The sequence below is a fragment of the Meriones unguiculatus genome, chromosome 1 (genome assembly GCF_030254825.1).
Source record: "Meriones unguiculatus strain TT.TT164.6M chromosome 1, Bangor_MerUng_6.1, whole genome shotgun sequence".
NCBI lineage: Eukaryota > Metazoa > Chordata > Mammalia > Rodentia > Muridae > Meriones > Meriones unguiculatus.
The window spans coordinates 133210432-133235386 of NC_083349.1; the positions used below are offsets into that span (position 1 = coordinate 133210432).

The window sequence follows — 24955 nt, forward strand, 5'->3', positions numbered from 1 at the left end:
AAACAAATAATGACACAAATCCACAAAACCGAAACCTGGTGATTCAGAGATGCTGAAGGTTCTGGAAGTCCTTTCAGAATACTGCTCTGGGTCTGCATTTGACAACACCATCAACTAGCAAAGGACTACTTTGGAATAATGCTGAATAAATATGCTGAATGCACACATGCAGTCAGCGGTGGAACAACACCAAGTTTGATACCAGAAGCAAAAAGACAAAAGTTACAGTCTCCATGGGAGGGTTTCGAAGTATTATTATAGGAGTATGTCAACAGAAGGCTTGGAAGATGCTCACGTTTATTATTATTTCTCCAACAAGGCTAAACAATAATTTCTAAGCCGCATGGAGTCTCGACCTGCAACATGGGAAAAGTTCAAACTCACAAGCTCACTCGCCATACAAACTTCCTGAATTTTGTTTTCTGAATTCTGACATTTATATATCAGAGACAGAGGGACAGAGAAGCTTGAGACCTAACAAGCAGTCATAGTGTTTCCAAATGCAGCACATCACCTTCCCTTACTGCACTAGGTATTTTCCTATGACCTCATACGATTCATCACTTGGATGTTCTTAGTGGGATCCCCGAACTATACAACTGACTCTGTGCTTTAAAGCGAACGTCAGGTTTATAATGCTACCATGGCACCCTAGCACTTGTGGCACTTTCTATCTCTTCTAGCACAGGTTTTCATCACTGAACCCTATATTATATTTTCTTTCCTAATTTGGATCCCTGCAAGTTGGCTTCTTTGTGAAGACCATCCCTAATCTCTTTCTCTTCTAGGAAGCTCATAAAATCATTTTGTGTTTCTGCAATACGTAGGCATATCTTTTCTTCAAGAAAGCAAATAGTATTCTAGTAATAAATCTGAAGAGAAGTCACTTCCATGCATACGTAGGTAACTATAATTGAAACATAATTATCAATCTTTAAAAACATGCCAGGGCGCTTTTCCGAGATATGGTCCTTAAGGACCATGCATGGAGATAACCTTGTACCCCTGCACAGATGTAGCCCATGGCCCCTCAGTCTCCCAGTGGGTTCCCTAGTAAAGGGAAAAGGAGCTGTCTCTGACATGAACTCAGTGGCTAGCTCTTTGATCACCTCCCCCTGATGGGGGAGCAGCCTTATCAGAGGAAGACAATGAAGCCAGTCCTGATGAGACCTGATAGACTAGGATCAGATGGAAAGGGAGGAGGACCTCCCCTATCAGTGGACTGGGGAAGGGGCATGGGAGGAGAAGAGAGGGGTGCGATTGGGAGGGGATAAGAGAGAGGGCTACAGCTTGGATACAAAGTGAATAAATTGTAATAAATAAAAATTAAAGAAAAGAAAAGGAATAAAAAAAACATCCGTGAAAGCTAGATACTTTTCTTTATTTTTAATTTTTTAATATTTAAGTTTTACAATTTATTCTTTTTATATCTCAATTGTAGTCCCCTCTGTCATCTCCTCCTGATACTACCTTCCCTCCATCTTCCCCTTTCCCTAGTCCACTAAAAGGAAGAGTTCTCCCCTGCTATCTGCCCCTAGCTTATCAAGTCTCAACAGGGTTGCTTGGATCCTCTTCCTCTGTGGCCTGGAAGGCCACATCGCCAAGGGGAAATGATCAAAGAGCAGGCAACTAAGTTCATGACAGAGGGTCTCCTGCTCCAGTTGCTCAGAGACCCACATGGAGACTGAGCTGCCTATGGGCTACCTCTGAGCAGGGGGACTAGGTCCTCTCTACATTGTTAGTGCATCAGTCTCTGCAGGCTCCCCTGGGCCCAATTTTTTGTTTTTGGCTTCTTTTGGTCTGCTTGTGGAGCTCCTGTCCCCTCCAGGCCCTTCTATCCCCCAACTCTTCCACAAGACTCTTACACTCTGAAAAACTTTGGCTGTGAGTCTCATCAACTGCTCTGATTCCCTTTTGGATGGAGTCTTTCAGAAGACCCTCTATGGTAGGCTCCTGTACTGTTCCCTCTCTTCCACTGCTTCTGGTGTCTATCCTGTTTGCCATTCTCAATGAGATTTAAGCCTCCTCCTTAGGGTCCTCCTTGTTGTTTAGCTTCTTTTAGTCTATAGATTTTAGTATGTTTATCTTATTTATGGCTAATATCTGCTTATAAGTGAATGTGTACCATATGTGTCTTTCTGGTTCTGGGTTACCTCAACTCAGGATGATCTTTTCTAGTTCCATCCATTTACCTGTAAATTTCATGATTTCTTTGTTTTTAATAGCTGAGTAGTATTCCATTGTGTAAATGTGCCACAACTTCTGTGTCCACTCTTCTGCTGAGGGACATCTAGGACATCTAGGGCTGGAGAGCTGGTTAATGTCTAGGCTTACAACCATAAATATGAGAGACAGTTCCTTTTCTTATATTTGTATCTTGTTGCAAGTAAATTACAACACATTTTAGGAAACTTCTGCATGGAACATTGAGGCATATAAAGATGTTTATCCAGTTATACATTCATAAACCCATCTATTTCCCTAAAGCAGCCTAACAGGTTTTGAACATAGGCCTTTTGTAGATAGAAACTAACATATTTTGGCACTATTTTACTTTTGTAGTGCCTTATATCGTGTCACAGATCAACAAATTAGGTTGCCTATCCATTTATGGCATACAGATTTAGATAATCCAACTTTAATTAAATGAAAATGATTTAGTTTTAGAATGGTTTATTTGAAAAAAAGTTAACTATTTAGATGTAAGAAAAAATATCATTTTGTTGCTCTAAGTAATTTCTTTTTAGTAGAAATTATCAGTCTCTGGACTTTCAATGATTAATCTAAACTCGCACTATTTTTAAACATTTGAACATTATGTATGATTGCACTGAAATTAATTTGCAAAAGACAAAAGTTAAATGGATTTAATTTTCCGTTTTTATTATCATGGATACAATGCAGTACTTTAATTTTAGCAAAACTTCCCTTTGCAATGATACTAAATAGCTGATAGTTCTGAAAAAGTCCAAAGGGTGAGAGGCTGGGAATGTGAACTATCAGTTGCTGCCTTCAGCCCCAAATTGCACCTGGTGCTGCTCTACAGCATGAAGTGAAGACTAGACTAAACCACCGCATCCCTGAGTGTTCCCTTGACTATAAGCCAGCAAAAAACATGAGCAGGGTTATTTGATGGGGTCATTAAGCTATGTGGGTAGGATGCTTAGAATGGTATCTAGCACAAAGAGAGAAATGTTATCACACATATCATATAAATGTATCTGTCCATTAGCCTGTAGTATTCTCTTCAAACTTGATTTTTCTTGTTGTTTTTTCGAGACAGGACTTCTCCATGTATCCTTGACTGTCCCAGACTTGCTTTGTAAGCCAGGCTGGCCTCAAACTCACAGAGCTCCATCTGCCTCTGTTCAACCACAATTTACATCACAGCAGTCACAGGGCATGCCACAGAGGAATACAGTATTTGCTTAACAAGCCACACACAACTGCAAAATGAAGAACCTAACAGAATTCAATTATATTCTCAACATTTAAAAACTAAATAAAGCGTGTGTTTTGCACCAATTAGAGGTTTGCACATACTTATTTTGTGCAGTAGTTGATCATGAAAAAGTTTTCAAACTAACGCAGCTGCATCTCATAAAAATAATGCTATCTGCATTGTTGAGAGAGAGCACAGAAGTAAAACCAGAGAAATGGCACAGTTAGGCGGGACAATATGTGTTTGGGTATTATATAGGGGCCAAGGGAAAGCCAACATGCGGAACTGTGAGGCTTCAACAGCCACGCTGGGAATGCAGATAAACAAAGGGTCTCAGTGTCCTGATATGCAGGGATTTTGTGTTTGAGCAGTGAGAAATTCACTGAGGGAAAGTGCAGCTTCCCAGTGATATAACTCACACAAAATTTTAAATAAGACAGTTGCCAGGCTCCTATGTACCCATCGAAGGAAGAATGCTGGCTGGCCTGTTACATATGGGAACTTAGTAAAGTCTACTTAACCACCTGGAGTGAATGTCCAGCTATTCCTTCTGACACCTATGATATAATATCAATTCTGCTGTAAGAACGACTGATTCTGTGTTGTTCATGAGCCAAGATGCTCAAGTAAGATAGTTCTGTGAATTTTCCGGGAAAAACTAAGAAATAACGCTTGCTTTTGTGGTTTTTTTTATTTAATTATTTTTGTTTTTATTAATTATGGTTTATTCACTTTCTATCCCCCCGTACCTCCCTCTGTCCTCCCCTCCCAATCCCACCTTCCCTCTTTTCCACCTGTGTCCCTCTCCCAGTTTACTGAAAAGGGAGGTCTTCCTCCCTTTCCCTCTGATCCTAGACTATCAGGTCTCGTCAGGAGTGGCTGCAACAGGACAGGAGCCTACCACAGAGGGCCTCTGAAAGGCTCTACCCTGCAGGGTATCGAAGCAGATGCTGAGACTCATAGCCAAACTTTGGGCAGAATACAGGGAATCTTATGAAAGACATGGGAGATAGTAAGACCTGGAGAGGACAGGAGTTCCCCAAGGACAGCAACAGATCCAAAAAATCTGGGCACAGGGATCTTTTCTGAAACTGATACTCCAGCCAAGGACCACTCGTGGAGATGGCCTGGAACCCCTGCACAGAGGTAGCCTATGACAGTTCAGTGGCCAAGTGGCTTCCATAGTAATGGGGACAGGGACTGTCTCTGACATGAACTGATTGGCCTGCTCTTTGATCACCTCTCCCTGAGGGGGGAACAGCCTTACCAGGCCACAGAAGAAGAGAATGCAGCTTTTGTGTTCTTAAAGTATGAAGAGGTAAGCTTTGGCTTCTTGGGTCTCCTTGCCAGGATTTAGACAGCATTGTTATGCAAGAAGCCATGCAGAACTCAGAACAGGCCTCACCAGGTCTAGTAACATTTGAACACAATAGCTTCTTAACATGTGATATGAACATCTGAACACAGACAGGAAAGACTCAACAAAATGACCAGCCTTCCATTTGAGCCATTTAAATATTAGAAAGTCCTGAAGAAGGCTGCTCAGAGATGATTTCCTGGTGGCTTAATTTGCAGAGTGTCCAGGCTTAGTGGGGATAGCTTGCTCTGATGCTTAATGAACCGTCAGTGGGATAAGAAGTTTCCTAAGTGATCTTATGTCACACGTATGCTTAGCCAATACCTGTGCTGTGTTAAAGACAACCACCAGCCACAGAGACTATTTAAATTAACTTAAAGTAGTCTGAAAAAAAGTTCAAATAATGCTGCCTCCATTTCCAGTGCCCAGTGCCAAGTAGCTACATGTATGTAGTGGCTATGGAACTGGGCAATAAATAATACATACGGAACTTTTCCATGACCACTGAAAATTCTGACTCTGGCTCTGTGCTATTCTTAAGGAACCAGGCATCATGAGGACAGCTTGTGCATTCCAGTAAATTCTCTGTGACTGTTACTTGTATGTATGTGAGATACTTGAACATATACTTGACAAAGCCGAAATGCTGAGAATAAAGTGACACAAGTTTCATATCTGAATAATGCAAACATTTTAGTATCTTTCTTAACTATGTTTTCAAATGGCTTTGGACCTTTGCTTTCACCCAAGAATGCTGGCAATCTGGAAAGAAGGAGTAGCTTTCCATAAGGAGGATGGCTCCTGTGTTAATAAACCCATCAGTCAGCCTGTCGGGATTCTATAGCATCTGTCTCTGAGGAAGAACACGAGCTCCTCAATGGCATTCCCCCGCCCCCCCAGGAAACTAATTCCCACTGGCAGGAGTGGGCCCAGCACAAAGGGCTTGTTGTCAAGGAATGAAGCTACAACAAGCACAATCTCGAAGAACATTTTCAAAGTCATCAAATTAGAAAGAAAAAGAGAAAGGCTACCTAATATATTATAGAACTGATAGATAACTGTTAGCTTTTACTAAAAGAAATTATAATGGCCTGAGACTACAGATACAAAGAGACCAAGAACCCGGGAGTTATGGGACAGACAGGCTACCCGGGTACAGATAGATGGGAAAGATTGTAGCATGCTAATCTGAGTAAAAACTGAAGAGGAGTAACTAAGGCACAAAATGATGTATAACAGAAGAGACTGGAGATCTGGAGAAAGACTAGGGCCCATGATGAAAACTCTCATATGCCTTAAAAAGCTTTTGTTATGTGATCTCTTAAAGCACTAGGATGGAAGAAGTCCTTGGACTCCTGAGTGGCAATCTCACCAACACCGCAAGATTCTCTGCCATGAGGGATACTTTATTTCAAAGGAGGCAGATAGCTGGATGAAAGTGTAATGAAAACAGCATTATACATATTTCATCTTTTGATATATTCACTAGCTATGCCTAAAGAAAAATAAGCGAAGACACTTGTGTGGAATATTTTCCCAGGGTTTCAAGTTCCATGGTTGTGAATTTTACAAATTAGGAATATTTTTTTAACCATTCTCCCGACTTTACAACAGATGGCTAAACATTTTAAGAGTCTTAATTATTATTTTTTGCCAATTTCTCATTCCAGTCTTATCTAATATGTCCTGCCTGCTACTAATTGTGCATTTTATGGGGAATGAAAAATATTTCAGTAGACTTTGCCAGAGTGAACAATTATACTGAATATGAGATAAGATTATGCAACACCAGTTAATTTCTACTTATGATTTTTCAAGTAATTAACATTTTCTTATCATAATCTTCATGAATTTTCTAATATAATATCATTGGTCCATTTTCATTTAACTGAAAATCTGAAATTCAAAACACTTTAGTGTTGACGATGTTTAGTGACAAGGGGGTCCTGCAGAGAATGATACACCAATCAAGGACCATGCATGAAGAGGACCCAGGGCTCCTGCTCAGATGTAGCCAACTGACAGCTCAGTCTCCCTGTGGGTCACCTAATAAGAGGATCAGGGACTGTCTCTGACATGATCTCTATTGTCTTCCTCCCCCACCCCCAGGGCGAGGGGAAAGAGGTCACAGAGGAAGAGGAAGCAGGCAGTCAGGAAGAGACTTGTCAGCAGAGGTTCAGTTAGTATGGGAGGGGAGCTCCCCCTTCCCGAAAACTAGGGGACAGTCTGAAGATGAGGTTGGGGAAGAGAAAGGGAGGGGGAGACTGGGAGGAGATGAAGAAGGGGACTATGATCAGGGTGAAAAATGAATAAATTGATTTTAAAAAAGACAAGAAATGCCATTTAAATTCCTTCAAGTGCTGTCCGCGTATAAGGAAACCCTTTCACTAATGCTGCGCCATCCTGCTCACTAACTTATACTGGCAATATGCGTGTTGGGATTGCCATACATCAGGCACCATGCATGCTCACCAAGAAAATATGATCCATAATGGACACTTGAAAAAACGGATGCTATTACATGTAGGGACCACAGAGCTCCATGCTAAGCACAATACTCAGCCACATCCACCTGAGGCCAAGCCTTATTATTTCCATGTCTTGTCTTTCTAGACTTTCTCCACTAGTGTCCCCTTTAAAGGAGGAAGCTGACTCGGACTTCAACATTCTTACAAGGTTGATTAATTATCCCACAGTTCACAGTTGGTACTTACATTAAGCTCTAAATTATCCACCATACTAATTACATATACTATTACCAGGACCAGCTTCTCATTTATTGAACTATGAATTTTAATTAATTGTAGTCACTGAATCTAATATATAATCATACTTAATCTTTGCATCAAATAGACTTAGGAACATTATTTTCTATTATAATTGATGTGTTTTAAAGTGAAAATTTATATATTATAAATTTATATTCTTCACTTATCACAGGTAATCTTACTACTCAAACTGATTAAATTATCACAGTATCTTATAATTATTAATATTAATCAAATAGTAAATGCAGTTGCCTTTCTTAATTAAATCTTATTTTCAGAGTACCTGAGATTTCTGATTATTGGATAGTCAAAAATTGGTTTCATTTTTCTGAACTTATCAGAAGGTCATGGTTGATTAATACCAGAAAAAAATAAGACAAATTCAGTCCTTATACTTCCCAAATGTATAGGCTAGTTTATCCTCTGTTCCAACCCAGTATTTGATCATATTTCTTTTTCAATGTACCAACAATGAATACACTGTTGATTCCACTGCTGGAGAAGAAGAGACACATAAATGGGTCACAGAATGCAAACATCTGCCTTTTACATCCTTATAAAGATTCCAGTATAGGAAGGGCAGACAGAGCTGAAGGCCCTGGAAGACAGAAGCTAGTTAAGAAACAACGCTTAGTGGAATCCCAAAACAATAGGAGAGTTTGGGACAACACAGGACCCAGAGAAAACTAAGTTCTCAGGCAAACACGGTTTTAGCAAGTTGTTTTTAAAAGTGGCCAGCTCCAGCTTTATGACATAAACGTTCATACAGAAATCATAAAGATAAAACTTTGATATTCCATTCTGTCTTTTACTGCTTTCAATAACATTAAAAAAGAAGAAAATGAAAAACACAGCTTGAAGAGTCTATACAATACTAACTTAGACTCTGAGGCGACACATTTTAGAATCACTGGAGAGTTAACAAATAACAACCAGGAATGCATCAAAGGCTCTAATGTAAGAAGCGAAGAAAACTTCAGAGCAGACAGTTTTATTAATCAGAAACATTCATTTAACCCAAAAAGAAGGAAGGAAAAAGGAATGTTGGACAGTCAGGTGGCTCAGCATGTAAAGGTACTTGCAGTTAAGTCTAAAGACTGGAGTTTGATTCCCAAGACCCACATGGTGGAATGAAAGAACCAACCCATGCAAGATTGTCCTCTAACCTTCATACATGTGCCCCCTTGCATGTATGTTCACACATGAATACACACACAGACACAAATAAGTAAAACAAAATATTTTTTCTTTATTTTTTTAAAGGAATCCTACAAATAAAAATCGCAATGGTATATATATATATATATAAAAGAATGTCATCGATAAGCTCATCACTAGGCATGACAATGTAGAAGAGAATAATCTTGATACATACGGACAATTGTTCTGCTTCCCCAACAATGAGTTTACAAAATGAAGCAGAAAAATCTTCAATTTTTTGTGGCTAGAAAAGGGCTCAGGGACTATGTGGAAGAGGGCGAAGAACGATTTTAAGGGCCAAATTTGGAATACATTTTTAAGGAACCACTGTTTCAGGCACAGCATGGCTGATACAAAAATGATGTCGAAGAGACTGTGACAGCTTGCACAAGACCCACATAAGCTCAAGGCAGACAAAAGTCCAGCAGAAAAAGAGGATGTGGGCATGAAGTCCCACCTCTCAACAAGATGCTTTTTGCAAATAATAGTTGCTGGAAGTTGGAAAATTAGTTTTCATCACTGAAATAACACTGATATGTCAGCCATACTCCAGGGCACATCCCATGCTCAGGAGCCAGTAGCCAGCATATACATAACTCCATGGTTTTTAATAGCTTTTTAGAGAGAGTGTGAGAGTTAGAAAAAGAGAAGGGGAAGAAGGAGAGGAGGGAGAGAGAGAGGTGTGATCTGGAGGAGTGGGATGGAAAGAACATGATATAAAACAGTATACGCTATGAAATTCTCAAAGAACAATAGCAAAATCAAAACAAAAGCAAACAAAACTAAAACCAGCAACACAAAAAAGAAATGAGGAGAGCAAGAAAGAGGCTAAAATATCAATTTCCTTTAAATACTGATCAGATCTAGAACATTCTATTCTCTAACCTTAAATTCATGAATACATTGGAAAGAAGTTTTAGAAACCAAATACAGAAAATGTGAAACCACGAGAGTGAGAGTCCGAGAGACATAGCTCTTTACTGAGGTAATTTACTGTTTGAAGATGTTGTAAAAGAGGTCAGGGGTCCTGACTACTTTATGAAGCATGTGCTTTAGAAAGTAAACAAACTGAAAAAGACCCACTTATCAATAACACTGTCATGAATTTTTTTTAAATGGATGATTTTTTGTTTTGTTTTGTTTTTTTTGTTTTTAACAATCCTTAATAGCCAAGTGGGGCACTCTCTTGCAAAATACAGAACCTAAACAAAGACAACATACATCTTCTCAACATTAACTCAGAATGTTTTATATAATTCTAAGAGTAAGGTATGATATCGTTCCATTTCTAATGAGACAACATAGATGCTCATGCATTTAACAATACTTTTTAATGCAATGATAAAAGCACTATTCTTGAAAAAAAAACATACTGATAAGTTTAACTTCGTTAAGCTAAGTGTTCTGTTTAGTGAAAGACTCTAGTAAGAGTAAGCCCACCGTGTGTAGGAAAAATAACTGAACAGTCTTCTTGGAATTTTGCTCAGTCAAGTTGAAAACATCTTCACACAAAACCCTGTAGCTCTGTTAGCAACCTCCCAAACACAGAAGTAATCAAAATGGCTTCAACAGGCAAATGGGTAAATCAACTGTAGTTCACTAATAAAAAAAAAAAAGTTATTCATTGATAATATTTGATAAGCTTCAGGTCATGAAAAGACAGGGAGTAATATTAAATGTATATGTTGCGATGACTATTCTTGGTTGTAAACTTGACTACATATGAATTAATTAAAATCTAAATGTCTGGGTACACCTGTGGAGGTTGTTTTTTAACTAAATCCCACTTCAAGACCTGCTTTTAATCTGGATCTTTGAGATGGGAAGATCCACCATTAATCATGGCCACACCTACCAGCAGCTTAGATAAAGGACTTGGAAGAAGAAAACTTTTGTTTGCTTGCTCTTGACCTTGCTAAGTCCATTCCTTCCCTTGCACTAGAGCCTACTTCTTCAGGATTCTGGTATATACTAAAGACCAGCTGAGACATTTGCCCTCGAGGACTTAACAACTACTGGATATATAATATTTATATACTAAATTATATATATATACACACATATATATGAATATATATATATATAGAATGAATATATATATTCATTCTATAAGTTATGTTAACCTAGAAAATCCTGACTAATACATAGGCCAAGGAAAAGAAGCCATTGTGAAATGGCCACATCCTGCATGAGTCTATCTATATGACATTAGTAAACAAAGTTCAACTGCACACAAAAAAATTTTAAAATATTTATTTGTTTATATTTTGTGTATGAGTGTTTTTCCTCAAATATGCATGTTTGGCAAGTGCATGCCTGGTACCCATGGATACCAGAGGATGACATTGGATCCTCACAGAAGTGGAGTTACAGATGAGTGTGAAGCACCATGTGTTGGTAGGATCTGAACCCGTGTTCTCTGCAAGAATAGCAAGTGAGCCATCTCTCCAGCCCAGGGAAAAAAGTTAAAAGAATGACTACAAAGCTATTTTAGGGATGGCACAAGGGAGGAGTAGGTGAGAAACAAAGAATTGCGATGATACAATTCTTTGTAAAGCTATGACAGACAGATGGCGTGCCATCACGTTACACTGAACTTTCGGGTTAACTGGCTGAAGGGAAGAGAGATGGCTCAGATCATAAAGTCCTTGCTGGGCTAGTGTGAGGTGTAGAGTTTGTATCTTCCATGCTGAAGTGAACGTCAGATGGCCATGACAGTGGTCCTACAATCCCAGCAGAAGTCAGAGATAGACGGGTGGATTAGCAGAGTTACATGTTCAGCAAGACACCTTACGCTGGTAAATAAAGTAAAGAGAGGTGGTGGAAGCCGTGCCGTGTCAACCTCTGGCCTGCACACATATGTGAATCACAACCATATATATGTGCCCACCAACATGGAAACACCTACATGCATATCACCTATACATGCCTACACAGATAGGTTGATACTATTTGATATTGGTGATAATGGGATAAATAGAAGTACAATGTGCTGTTTTCTCAATCTGTAATTCAAATACCATTCTCGGAACTAAAGTTTATTGATTAAAAACAAGCTGAGTAAAAATAAAAACAGGTCAATCAGATAGATGTCCCTATATGGTAAAGACTTGAAATAAGCTTCACTTAGACATCATACCAAGTTTTGAAATGCCAAGGAATACATAAAACTATAGAAGGGGAAGAGAGGTGGAAGAAAGGGAAGGAAGTAGAGAAAGGGAGGAGGAAAGAGGGAGGATAAGAGAGAGCATAAGCAATTTTAAGGAAATGGCCTTTTGTTAACAGTGGATTGCAGTGATTTGATTAGGTCACCTGGGTTCCACAGCCTGACTGCTGAGTGCTGCTGCATCAGGCGATATATAAAGCTGTATGCTCCAACCCTGTCTCCTTTCCAATTTACTCTACATACAAAATGCCATTGGCCTTCCCCACCCTTAACATGTTTGGATCTCTTCCATCTTTGAGTCATATTCTAGTGATGCCGACCATTAAAGTGAATGTTTCAGTAGGGCTGGAACAGTCTTATTAGCTGAAGCCAAGCTTTATATGGCTCGTGCACTTTAAGAGGTTAGCATACCCTGCCAGCTTGCTTTGTTCAGAAGTATTAAGTGGAAAGACTATAACATTCAAAGAAAGGCAAAGTTCACTGGGTAAGGCCTCGATAATATAATGGGGTATAAAACCCCGAGAAATTTCTGTCATAATATTTTATGAAACATATGCACATACTCACTGGAACAGAGTACAAATTAAATAGTTTGAAGGTCAGTGCAAAGTCACCATGTATGCAATATCTCTTGAAGAAATATGCACCCTTTTGAAAGTGCCAAGACCCAGAATCTTCCTTCTTTACTTTACTATCAATCCTGTAATGTGTTACAGAAGGCAAGGGGAATCTAGTTCTGTAGTAATAACATGATTTCCAGCCAAAGCATATCCCAAGCACCCCTATCAAACAATTCTTTGCTACAGGACAAAGAAATCTTAGTGAGAGGCATACTTTAAGTATAGACAAAAATATATAAAATTTAAAACAATTACGTTATTCACAGCTTCAAAGTCAGTTATGTACAGCCACTTATTTAAGGACTGAAAGAACAAAAACAAACCCTGCCTAATTCCAAAGAGATGCATTTGAGCATTGCTTGCTCTTTCAGAGGACATGAATTCAATTCCCAGCACACAGATGGCAGCTCACAGCTCTCTGTAACAGCAGGGGATGCCACACCCTCACAGACATACAGGAAGCCAAAACACCAATGCACATTAATATATATATATATATATATATATATATATATATATATACACATATATATATATATATATATTAAAAGAATGTGAATGAGCCTTATTATGGGAGTCAAGTCTGATTCTTCCAAGAGGAGGGAAGCAAAAGTGTACTTTTGCATGAAGAAGATCAGATCTCTGCATATATCACGTTTCTCCAATAGCTGGTTTTTCCTTGGTCGTTTGTGTCTGATGACAGGGTGTCCTTTCAGAGCTTTCAGAGAGCTCCCAAACCATGCTCAGTGCTTCAGGGGCATCCCTGGGCCACCTAAGTCTATTTAAATTAGGACTTTCTCACTCTAGTTCTCCCTCTTTTTTTTGTCTCTATGCCTTCCTAATGCATACAAGTGTTTCAATAAAAGGTTGAGATGAAAGAAATGAAAATTATGTAGGGTTATATGCTGCTCAAAAGACAGAACTGACTCATTTAATACGTTCCTTTAGGTCTGAGTGTAGCATTCAGGTTGACAGCAGAAGTTGACAATCTGGCTCTAATGACAAAGCTTGACCTTGTCTTAGCTGTCCTGGTTCTTCTGCTGGATGATTGCTGGCAATACTCTAAATTCAGTTCAATGTGATGTAACTTTGTACCAAAAAATAAAAATAAAAATAAAAATAAAAATCACCTTAAGCACTTTCCCCAATTGACACTTATTTTTTATCATGGCAACATTTTTTTTTGTTTACCACTTTCAAATTAACTTTTTAGTCAGTGGAATAAATCAAAAGCTGAAGCATTTGAGATATTATTGAAAACTTACAGTGATCTTACTTTTCTCACAACACAATTGGCAACATACAAGGGAGTGTATGTCTAAAGCACTTAAAGAGTTCCTCCTGCTTGTAATCAATGAAGAGCATCTCTGAGTATTTTGTATGTTGAAAGCATCTGTAGTTGATTATATCACATGTTGTTTGTTCGTTTTTGCTTTTTTGAGACAGGGTTTCTCTGTGTAGCCTTGGCTGTTCTAGACTTGCTTTGTAGACCAGTCTGGACTGGAACTCACAGAGATGCACCTTCCTTTGCCTCCCTGAGTGCTGGGATTAAAGGTGTGCACCACCACGCCTGGCTATCACACTTTTCTTAATCAGACAACTGGAACTGAACAAGGAGTATTCTGAAACCCTATAATGATTTAAAGGCATTAACAGCCGTTCAAGAACTTTATTGCTATAATGTTTGAAAATGTTTGGTTTTGGAGATCAACAACCCGATACTTCATAAAGATCACATTTTCAGCAGAAAATGAACACATTTCAATTATTGTAGCAGCTACCAAGGAAGCATGACACTAGACAGCCATGGATTTTCACATGCATCACACATCCCATAAAAAGGTAGAAGGAGCGCCATGCACATGTGTCCAGATTCAGATCATGGTGCACAACATGGATCCTGAACGAACTTTTGTTGTGGGCTGGGAACTTCAGTGAGAATAAACTAACAGCTTGTTATTTGTTCCTCACAGAGGAAAAACTCAGCTGTCCTCATGGAAATAGGGGCATCTAACATACCAGCTTTTTAGTGCTCATTCATTTTGAACATAGAGATTTTCCTCCTGGATACTTTGGTTATCCAGTGCCACTCTCTCAAGGGCACCACCAGCTCTACATCTCCTCTCAGTGGTCAGAGACTAAGGCCACCCGTTCATAGCATGGGTGTCTTTGAATGTATAACTTATTACGAACCTTCTGCCATAAGGAGACTGACCCTGTCTTTTCCCTCCTTATGATATCTTGGGCTGTCTCACGACAGTTTCTTCCAGGACTATGGAAATGTCATCCAATTCCTACACAGGCCGCTAAATATTAAGACTGTAATACCCTTAATGAATCGGTTTTCAGAAAATACACCTTAGGTTTAGAAATTCATGAAACCTCACTCTTTTTTTTCCCTCCTTTTGTCCTAGAGAAATTTAATCAAAAAATAAAATTTACTTATAAGAAAGTAAATGAAAATTACTTATAAGGTCGGTATTGGTGTAAAATCCAGACGCAATACATGAAGCTCGGGTGTTCTTCCATCCACATTCGTTTCTACTAAAGCTTTCTAGTATGCCTTTCTAAAGCTTCCAAATCTCTGGGCTATAAAAACACAAAGGCACGGATTGCCTTGTGATGCTTAGCCGCATAAACTGAATGAGTGGTAATAAATTCTTAATCATGATTGATTTTATTTTTAAAATCCTCATCGTGCCACAGGCAAATTATCTGACAGAAGTTAGCTTCAGCACACGTTTGTACAATCTACACCCATTTTAATTACTCCAAATTGCTTGGCAAAATGAATATGATTATTTGAAATCAGCACTCTGAGGATTTTACATGCAAGTGACAGATGCAATGCCTCAACATGACTTGTATGAAATACAGTAGATTAAACTATCTATGAATACCTATTTGGAAGTTGTGGATGTAAAACATTTTAAATCCTTTGAAAAGCTGCACTTCCTAGACATTGGAAGCTATAAAACGGAATGTACACAAATCTTATTATCTAACTACATTAACCATATTGGCTATAGTGGGAGAGCATAGAGGAAGATGGTATATTCTGAGGAATGACATACCTGTTTTCCTTTTATTCTAATTTTATCGCTAACCCAGATATGATATTTCAACATTACAAAGATCTTTTGATTATATAGTGGATGGGATTACACAGAAACAGAAATGAGAGAATGAAGCATCTCTGTGCCTATGCATGCATACCAGCTCTCACTCATATATACGTGTGATTGTGGGCACATCTGGTCCAATACGGTGTGTGTGTAGGGCAATACTACCTATTCTTCAAACCTCACTACTTTTCACCTGGAGGTGGGCAAAAATAAAAGTGAGGTGTACCATGAGAAGGTAAATGCTGTCCTTGCTATGATAACTTACCAGTTTTTCTCAAGGGGAAATCATCCTTGGCATCTTGGGCTCCTGGCAATGTGTACTTGTAGGACGGCGATGTTCCGCTGAGGGGCGGAGAACTTTGATCCAGTGATGTGTGGTGGGCAGCCCTACAAACAACAACAACAAAGGCTCCTGTCGACGTTGGGTTTTAGCAGACGTTAGTCAGAAGTAAGCAGTTGGACTTTTGCTGATCAGTACATCAGCTGCATTTATGTCCTTCCTCCTTAGTGAATCCAAACCACAGCCTCATGCATCCAAGTTCACTGTGTGATGCAGGAGACCTAGAAATGCCCAACTTGAGTTTGGTAGGTCAACCACGTGGAAAACTTCCCTTGTTAGAATTAAAAAAACAAAACAAAACAAAACAAAACAAAAAACAACAAGATTTCTAGAACCTGAAATTACTGTGTATGATTTCTCAATAGCTCCTACTGAGAACTACAGAGAAGCTACCCTTAGGATCGATCCTTTGGAGTGGCCTTACAGAACAGCCATGATAGCAGGAAGTATGCATGTCCAAAGACCTCATTGCATGAGGATGATCCTTACACTAAAGAGACGACAGAGTCCTGACTCCCACAGGTACAGTACACATGTGGGACATAGAGCACATTCTCCTTTGACATACAACTAACTTTAAAACATATCTTCTCTTTCTTGGATGAATGCATTGAAAAGAAGCAATTGTGCTAGTGGAGGAGTGTCCAAACAGCTGCACTCAGATGACCCCGTGTACACAAATATCACAACTATTATACATAAAAGAAAGCGTGCCCAGGGCACAGGGCCACCTTCCCCTGTGGCTGCTCCACCACAGGTCTTTGTTTGAAAAACATATTCTCAACAGTTAACTTATTTAAGGTCATGTCTCATACTTATAACTGGTAAAAAGCATGGAAATGTGCCATTATTCCTTTTGCAAGCAGAAGGAGCTGGTCCTTTGAGAATTCAAGGAAATTGCAGAGAGCCACATAGCCAACCCCTAAAGTTAATGATTTATGGTTAGCTGGAATTATATTCCATGTAAACAAGACGAGATCATTACTGACATGAGGAGCCATGCCTAATACACTCAAGGGAACACTGAAGAATTTCCAGAAGATAAATTATTTCCTAATAGTTGTTTCTCGATAGAAAACTGTATTATCTTTTCTTTAAATCTGTTAACTCTGAAAGCATTATGAATCCATCATATAATATACAGACAATTTTAGGTAATAAAATCATGTTGTTGTTGTTTTTTCAGATTAATTTGTGATACTGACTGGTTTATCGGGACAACTGATATCAAGGATGTGATTGTTCAAATGTCTGAAATAATTTGGAGTCTGCCTGTTCCCTCAGCTTTGGATGAACGGGAGAGCGGACACCTCCGAAACAAGCTTAGAAGTGGAGCAACTCTTCTTGGAGACACTTGGGATGCTGCTGAATTTCGTAAACTGATTAATATTTACTTCCTGTCCTTGATGTGAGGGACGGAAAATTATGTCACATAAACTCTAAGGCCTTTCCACATACACGTTCAGGTGAGAACTGAACCCATTCTCAACCAGCCTATTATCCAACGTGATTATATAGCTAGTCTTTGATTTAATTCTGGAAAAAAAGAAAAAAAAACCTGACATCATTCCTATCTCATGGAGAAAGGAATTGTATTTTATGTAAGATCTCTGCTGGACGTGGGAAGCTTGGGCTGCATAAAGGCTCCAACAACACCATGTACCTTATTGTCGATTCGCATCTCAGAAGACAAACTTTTATTTCACTGGATGAAAGAAAGTGAGGTCCTGTGGGTAAGGCTGAAGGAGTTAGCAAAGGCTCAGGTTTGTTTATTCATCTTTCTCCCTTGCCTTCATCTTCTTATCTCCCTCTTAAAAACAGAAATCACTTGAATTTCTCAAAATAGCTCTGGTTTCTATTTTGTATTAAGACAGGTGGAACAAAACACAGCCACCATCTTCTAAAGGTCTATACATTCTGTGCAGATACCAGGTGTACTAGCTGAGGATTCAAAACCACCTCTGGGCTCCACCCAGACTCCAGTTATCCATTCAGCAAAGGAGGTAACAGTGACAAATGCTAATGATAATTGAGTACTGACGCTCCTATTTACTTTGTAACATTTTTTCCCTCTCTTAGGAACTTCCCAGCAGCTCTAGAGCTGTGATCCTTTTTGTGGAGAACAAGCTGATCCTTAGAGATTTCCAGGAACTTGTCCGTAGGGACACAGCTGAGAAGTGGCAGGCCCAGAATTTCTTCCCAGGTCAGTCAGAGATAGAACCCTTGCTCTATACCCTTGGGATGAAAGCAGCCAAACACAGAACATACGTGTACCAGAGCTTGGGATGGCGGCTCACGGAATGATTCTTTCCATTGGCTGGAGTGTCTTTCGTTGCTGATTTGCTCAACAGGAATTCTTGAAGCTTCTGCTTTACTTCTGTGCTCGCCACTGCCCCTGAAACACACACGCACGCACACAGGGAAACAGACAGTGACTATGGGTTCTTTCCTCTCAACACTCAAGAATGCTCAACAAAGGTCATGAAGAAATATCACTGGCCACAGCACATGGAGTTTTCCTATTAAAAGAAAAAAAAATCAGAATCTACAGAGGATTTAGAAAAATGGCAGAGCCCTGGTTTTGTAATTGTTCTTTATGTTACAAATTTTCAAAATAACCTTCAGTGAGTTCTTTGATTGTGTTTATAGGGAGGGGATTCCTAGAACTATCACCAATCTGTCTTTAAATTTAAAAAGAAAATTGCTGACACTTGGGATGGTAGCTAATGGCACGATGCCTACCTAGTGTTTGTAAGGTCCTATGTTCAATCTTCAGTTCTTACATAAATAAATAATTACATAAATAGGAATAAAATGCTAGTTTTTAATGTTATTTTATTTTTTTTAAATTAGGAATCTTAGAGAGTATTGTGGATTGCTACAATACATTAAAACTCCTGAGTTTTTTGTCAATAAGTTCAACATTGTTTTAAAATTCATTCAGTCTAAAACAAATAAATTTTGTTCATAAGTTCAATACAAATATCAACATTTTAAACTCTGCAGCGACCTGAGTTTGAACTGAGTGGGGAAAGGGTAATCTTTTGGATCTGTCTCCCTCTTGTGGACTGTTATTTTGCAAATGTTCTGCCTTTAGTCTTTCCACAGTCTAAATACACCAAAAGGGAACTGAGGCACATTAAGATGTTCAGAACAAAGACTGCTTGGGCAGGAAGAAGGAAGGACTGCAAACATGGAGACTTAACTCTTTTGCTAAACAAGGAGTTTTACATTCGATCACTTCAGTGTGATGGTATTTTCAAAGTAAAAAAAAACAAAACAAAACAAACAAAAAAAAAACCAGCCTGTGTCTTTGCCAATGCTGTGTGTGTTTCAAAATATGCTCTGCAGAGCTGATATGAAAGTGCATTTTCATCTAAACATTCATTATTCTTTTAATCAGACAAGGACAGTTTTGACAAGTTTATCTCCGTTATTTATCAGGTTCCTTGCGATGGTCAGCTAAAGATTCAGGAAGAGAGTGTATCTGTTACCCTGGTGCCTCTTACTTTCTCGTCCTCTATCTTTGCCTCTGAGAGGAGGAAGCTGTTGCTCTCTGCGATGCCTCTCTACTTCCTGTTCTTGCCTCTGCTGCTCCAGTTTCTGCTCCTTTTCTAGGAGTTCTTGCTGTTGTTTTATGGCTAGAAGTTCCTGTTGTAACTTGCGAGAAGAGAAAGACATGAGAGTGTGCAATTTCTTTAAGTTTCAAAGTCATCACTCACTGCCCCAAATTGCAATGTTATCAGAGTTTGGAACTTGATAGTACTTTCTTTTTTGTTTCAACCACCTTTTTATTATTGAAATATAAAGACACGATGGTTTTGGTATCTACAACAAGCAAACTTTTAGATGATTCCATTACTTGTGCCTCCCTATCAAAAAATTATTACCAAATCCACTTAGGTCGTTTGAATGCTGTTGGTTTAACCTTTAGTCCCCTTCTCTGTGTGCCTACAAAACACAGGAACATGCAAAGGGCAGAGACAGCCTAGCTGTCTACCTCACCAAGTCTCTCACACTAGAAATAGACAACTGAAATAATCAGTTCTTACCCTGAGACACAGCATAAAACTAAAGTGGTTATAATGTTAAGGTGTGAATTAAGTTGGGAAAACTCTACCTGAAATAGAACAAACACTAAGACTTTTACCACCTCCCAGAGACTTTTACCAAACAGTGCTTGTTAGAGTGAGGTAATTTACATATCAATATACTTCTTGAAAAATAACAGAAACTTCATAACTGTCATGGAAATTTCTAGACTACAGATACAGGTCCAAATGAAATCACTTCCACAAACTGTACTTCCATGCACTATTGTTTGGTTTTCTGAATCCTCCGAATTGACTTCAAACCATGCATAACAAAAACATGAGGTTATTTGTTATGACCTTTTAATGATATCAATTTTCTTTCAGACCAAGGAACATGCACATATCTGAATAAATGCAAATGTACCCATTGAAGAACTATATAGAGTCCTGTGTAGCTTCTGCCTCTGTCAGGCAGAGCTCTGACAAAATACTAAAGCTTCTCAGAATCTCTGCTCATTAAAGTAAGATAGGCAACAATATCTTTCTATTCAGATTCATAATTCATATGAAATTTAGTTTTGAATGATGATATTTCAATTATTATTACTTATAGCTTAATATCAACTAAACCATAATTTATCCTTTTGAATATGAGGTACATAAAATCCTATATTTTATAGCAAATAATAGAACAAAAATTAAAGGCACAGAGGTGTGTCATCAGGACTTTCGTGTTGTTTTTTTGGATAACCAAGAAGGCAACTTTTAATGTCAACTACAACAGTCTTACCCAAACTCAAGCATGTGATTGGGAATATTTCCTCTTATTCTCTATATTACATCTGAAAATCTTGGTGTTTTTTTTTTTAAATACTAACCACTTAATGGACATTCTCAAATGTCCTGCTGTTACTTAGAAATTCATAGTTATATTTAAATTTGGTTTTAATGTCAATTCTATATCGATATTAAGACTGGTCAAATTGGTTCAATACTTTATCCAAAACTTCAATGTGGTTGAATTATAATTCCTTCTGGTATTGGAAAAGCACACATATTCATTACCATAGCCACTACTTATAGACAAGATTATAGAAATGGGGCCTATCTAAAAAAATAAAATAAAATAACATGAAATAGAACTTCACATTTATTTCCAGACATTTAAGCTTGAGTGAGGTATGGTGATTTGGGAGCTTTGCAGGCAGATAAGAGAAGACAACACAATTTTGAGAACCTACATTCTAGCCACATTGAACATGACTTTGCAGAGTGATACTGTTTCTCTCTACCTCAGTGGACTAGGGGAGAACTAGGAGAATAGGATGGAAGGCAGCAGGTGCTGAGTATGAGAAGGGCTGGCGTTCAAAGCTAATGCAGTTAAAGCATGCTGTGCTGCCTTCCTCATGCAAATAAATCTAAATGAATGTTAAAAGCATTAACCCTTAGACCTATGCACAAGACGGTAACAAAGCGAAATAAAAGAATTAAGCAAGTGCATAACTTCCCAGTCTTAAAAGGAAGGTGTAAATATGTCTTCAATCTCTCACAAAATAACATACTACTTAGGAAAACCGCCTTCTTAATGCTGCAGTTTTTCTTTAACCATCTCACAATCCTTATTCTCTCAAGTACCGCTTTTCCAACTTTTTCCAGATGTCAATCAATTTGCCATATTGTTTTGTTTGTGCCACAGACACAATTACTTGCTTGCTACTCTTAGACTCTGAATGAAGTCAAATGATAAATTACTCACAGTTGACTTTAGCAGCAACAAAAGTACCAAACATTAATGAAAAGAAGAAATCTAAAATCAAGCAATTCAAGCAGCTTATCATCGTGTCTCAATACTTGGGGCAAAGGACTCTACATAAAAGAAACTAAGTCATAGTTATTCAGATCTTGAAGCAAGGTGATGAATGTAAATCTTACTCATGCCTCATTGCTCTGTTAACATGCCTGGAAGGACTGAAGAAAAGGATCTAAACATCAATATTGTTTCTGGGTCAAACTGAAATAACATTTTGGCATATATTCAAAAATAAATGTACAAACTAAGTAAAGGTTACTCATATAAACATAGCCATGAAACAGTGATTTCATTTGGGGAACACATGCTGAACCCTTCACTCTTATTTTTAAGGTAGTTTATGGAGCAATAATATGAAAGTCACTGGTAAGTTCACTAGTAAAGCAAAGAAATTATATTTTATACTAGACATTGAAAAGCCTTTTATGCAAATACTGTCTCACAGAACAAAGGAAATGGGGAAGAAAATAGTACTTTCATCTACTTAGACACTGTAATTTAGTGTTATAAGTTAGATAGCTATATTAATATTATATCCACGTATCTGTACTTAATATACAGATAAGAGATTAAGTGCCTAAAATACATTATAGTACAATATAACAAAACACATAATTCTGTTGATTATCACATTTAAGTCATCTTTGGAGGAGTTAAATATAAAATAAAATGTAACTTTAAATATTTTGTGCTTTTAATAAAATAAATTCAAAGTAAATATCTATTTTATTGAATCAAAACATCCTTGTGCTTATTTAGAATTTAAAAACTTTGCCCATTTTGCAGTCCAGGTTATTTTTAAGCTTTATGTCTTCCCCTCTCCAATCCCCCAGTTTTGAACTTAGAGTCATGTGCAAGTTCTCTCTTAATAGATGTTTTTGCCAATTATTTGGAAAAAAATACAAATAAATCTAAAGTGGTATTTTTTTTTCAAGTGAATATACCAAAGAAGAAAAAGAACAATTTGGCATACACAAAATCACCAGATGTCAGTAAAAATTCTGAGCTATTGCTATATTTCCCCTGAAATAAATGTCTATAAAAACATTCAAATATTTATGCCATTTAGCATGTAAAACTCCCTTCAATTCTTCATTATATTTCTATCTTGATTTTATGCCCCGTGGGATACTTTCTTTAAGGAAAAATTTGTACTGATCCAGGCTGAAGACAAAACAAACAGCAGAGGAGGGAGTCTCCATTCACGGGAAAGCTGTACCTTAACCCTGATGAATAGTGCACATGGATGTTTCAGTAGCATAACGTGGCCTTTCTAGCTCGTGGTTCTTGCATGGGGCAAAGGAACACACCGGGGAGAGGATGTTCAAGAACGGAGGAAAGTTCCTGTTGCTACCAGAAAGTCTAAGGTAAAGGGTAAGAGTGGCAGAGTGCTCCTGTTAGCCAAGCGAGGGTTTACCAGGTACTTACCCAAGTTTCCAACTAGCACAATCACAATTTCCTTCAAGCCACACATCCATGTGTTAATCACAGTGAAATTCCCCATCAGTGCTCCCACAGGTCGGTCTTATGCCCACATCATGGTGCCGATGCCCTGACTGGGAAGGTCAGAGACAAAGACACATTTGCTACCTTGATGTGCTCCTGGAGCTGAGCCTGGTGCTGTCTGGTCAGATTCTCATGCTGCTTCTGGAACTCTGCTATCAGGAGCTGCTTTTGGATTTGCTGTTGCTGCTGGATGAGAAGTAACTCCTGCTGCAGCTGCTTCTCACGGACAACAGGATCCACCACAGGCATCATCACCCTGAGGTCTGTCCTTAGGTCTAAAGGTGAGATGGGCTCCAGGCCCATAGGAACCTCGGATTTCACATCCACTGGAGACACAGGAAAGCAGACAGGGAATGGGGTAGACAGGTTTGGGCATTAGCACATGGATTTGTAAACATACCAATGACAAAAACCACTATACCCTGTACAGTGAATGTAAGTCCGCACATAAAGAAATGGGTATAGTCACTGCTTCATTATGATGTTAAACTGTGCTTTGTACATCAGTTTTGGTAGAGGTCCCTAGGTTAATTTTCACTCAGTTAAACTTATTCTGATCTGAATCTTCTACAATTGTCTCTTTCCCCCCAAACAGATAGGTTCAACTGATGGTATAAAAAAATCATTTATAAAATTTATTAGACTAAACCATTTGCAAATCATAGCCACTGAAAACTAAGATGAAGGAAAGATGTCATGCAAAGGGAACTCCTGCCACAACTCAATTCAGAGCTTAATGAAGGGTCCTCTAATCAGAGGCAGAAGATAAACCTTCCGTTAAGCATGCCATCGCTACAGCTACATCACCATTGCACCTGGGAAAGCAATGAGAAAACTCTCCATCCAAGTGCAGATAATGGTGATTAACCAAAACAGCAGGCCAAGTCCACACAGGGAGAAGTGAGAGCAGCTGAGTGCCTGAGCACTGGTTTTTAAATAGCGATCATTTAAATGGTGGAAACCTCATTCTTAAAATAAACAAGAGAGAAAAGGAGTATGAGGGAACTTCAAGGAAATATTAATCAAACCACCAAAGTGTGTGTGTGGGAAGGGCTGATGAGCCAAGCATACTATGGAAGACGACATTTACATCCATAAAAACTGAATTAGGTAATACACATTAAGAGTCGGCACGGTTTGAGCAGATGAGCACCTGCCCTTCCCCCTCCAAAGAAAGGTTTAAGCAGGGCAGTCATAGGCCAGGGAGCTCTCCGATGGCACCTGTTTATGGCTAATGTTTACTCTGATTGGTCAGTGCCCAGGCTGAACTGGTGGTTTAGCATTCTGAGGAACTGGGGAAGTTTTGTTATTAAATCAAACAGGTCAAGGTAAAGACAACATTTGCAAGCCGAGGTCAGACCTCTTTAAAAGTAGTGAACCACTCCTCAGAGGTAATACCCAGCACAGACAGAAATAACCAAAAATTTTAATTGCAAAAATATTTAAAATACTTTCTGAGCAAGAAGCCTAGGAAAATGGTTCAGTAAGTCAACCATGACACACAGCCTGCTGGTTTCAACCTCAATTCTAAAACCTAGTGCTTGTTATAACTCTCCTACTTGTGCAAGCCTGAGAATATGATTTTCT

At 38.6% G+C, this 24955-nt stretch overlaps 1 protein-coding gene across 20 annotated transcripts in view; it reads right to left on the reverse strand.

The window, feature by feature from the left end:
- Nucleotides 1-24955, reverse strand: part of Hdac9 (histone deacetylase 9) — an 855384-nt gene that overhangs the window by 366769 nt on the left and 463660 nt on the right. For 13 of the 20 annotated variants that reach the window (XM_060367035.1, XM_060367042.1, XM_060367053.1 and 10 more), the window contains 4 exons: nucleotides 23453-23694; nucleotides 19528-19678; nucleotides 18287-18413; nucleotides 15944-16065 (listed from right to left, as the gene is read on the reverse strand). In XM_060367035.1, the coding sequence (XP_060223018.1) occupies nucleotides 15944-16065; nucleotides 18287-18413; nucleotides 19528-19678; nucleotides 23453-23694 (642 nt within the window). The remainder of the gene's footprint in view (nucleotides 1-15943; nucleotides 16066-18286; nucleotides 18414-19527; nucleotides 19679-23452; nucleotides 23695-24955) is intronic. The other 7 variants (XM_060367098.1, XM_060367026.1, XM_060367120.1 and 4 more) reach the window with 3 other exon arrangements.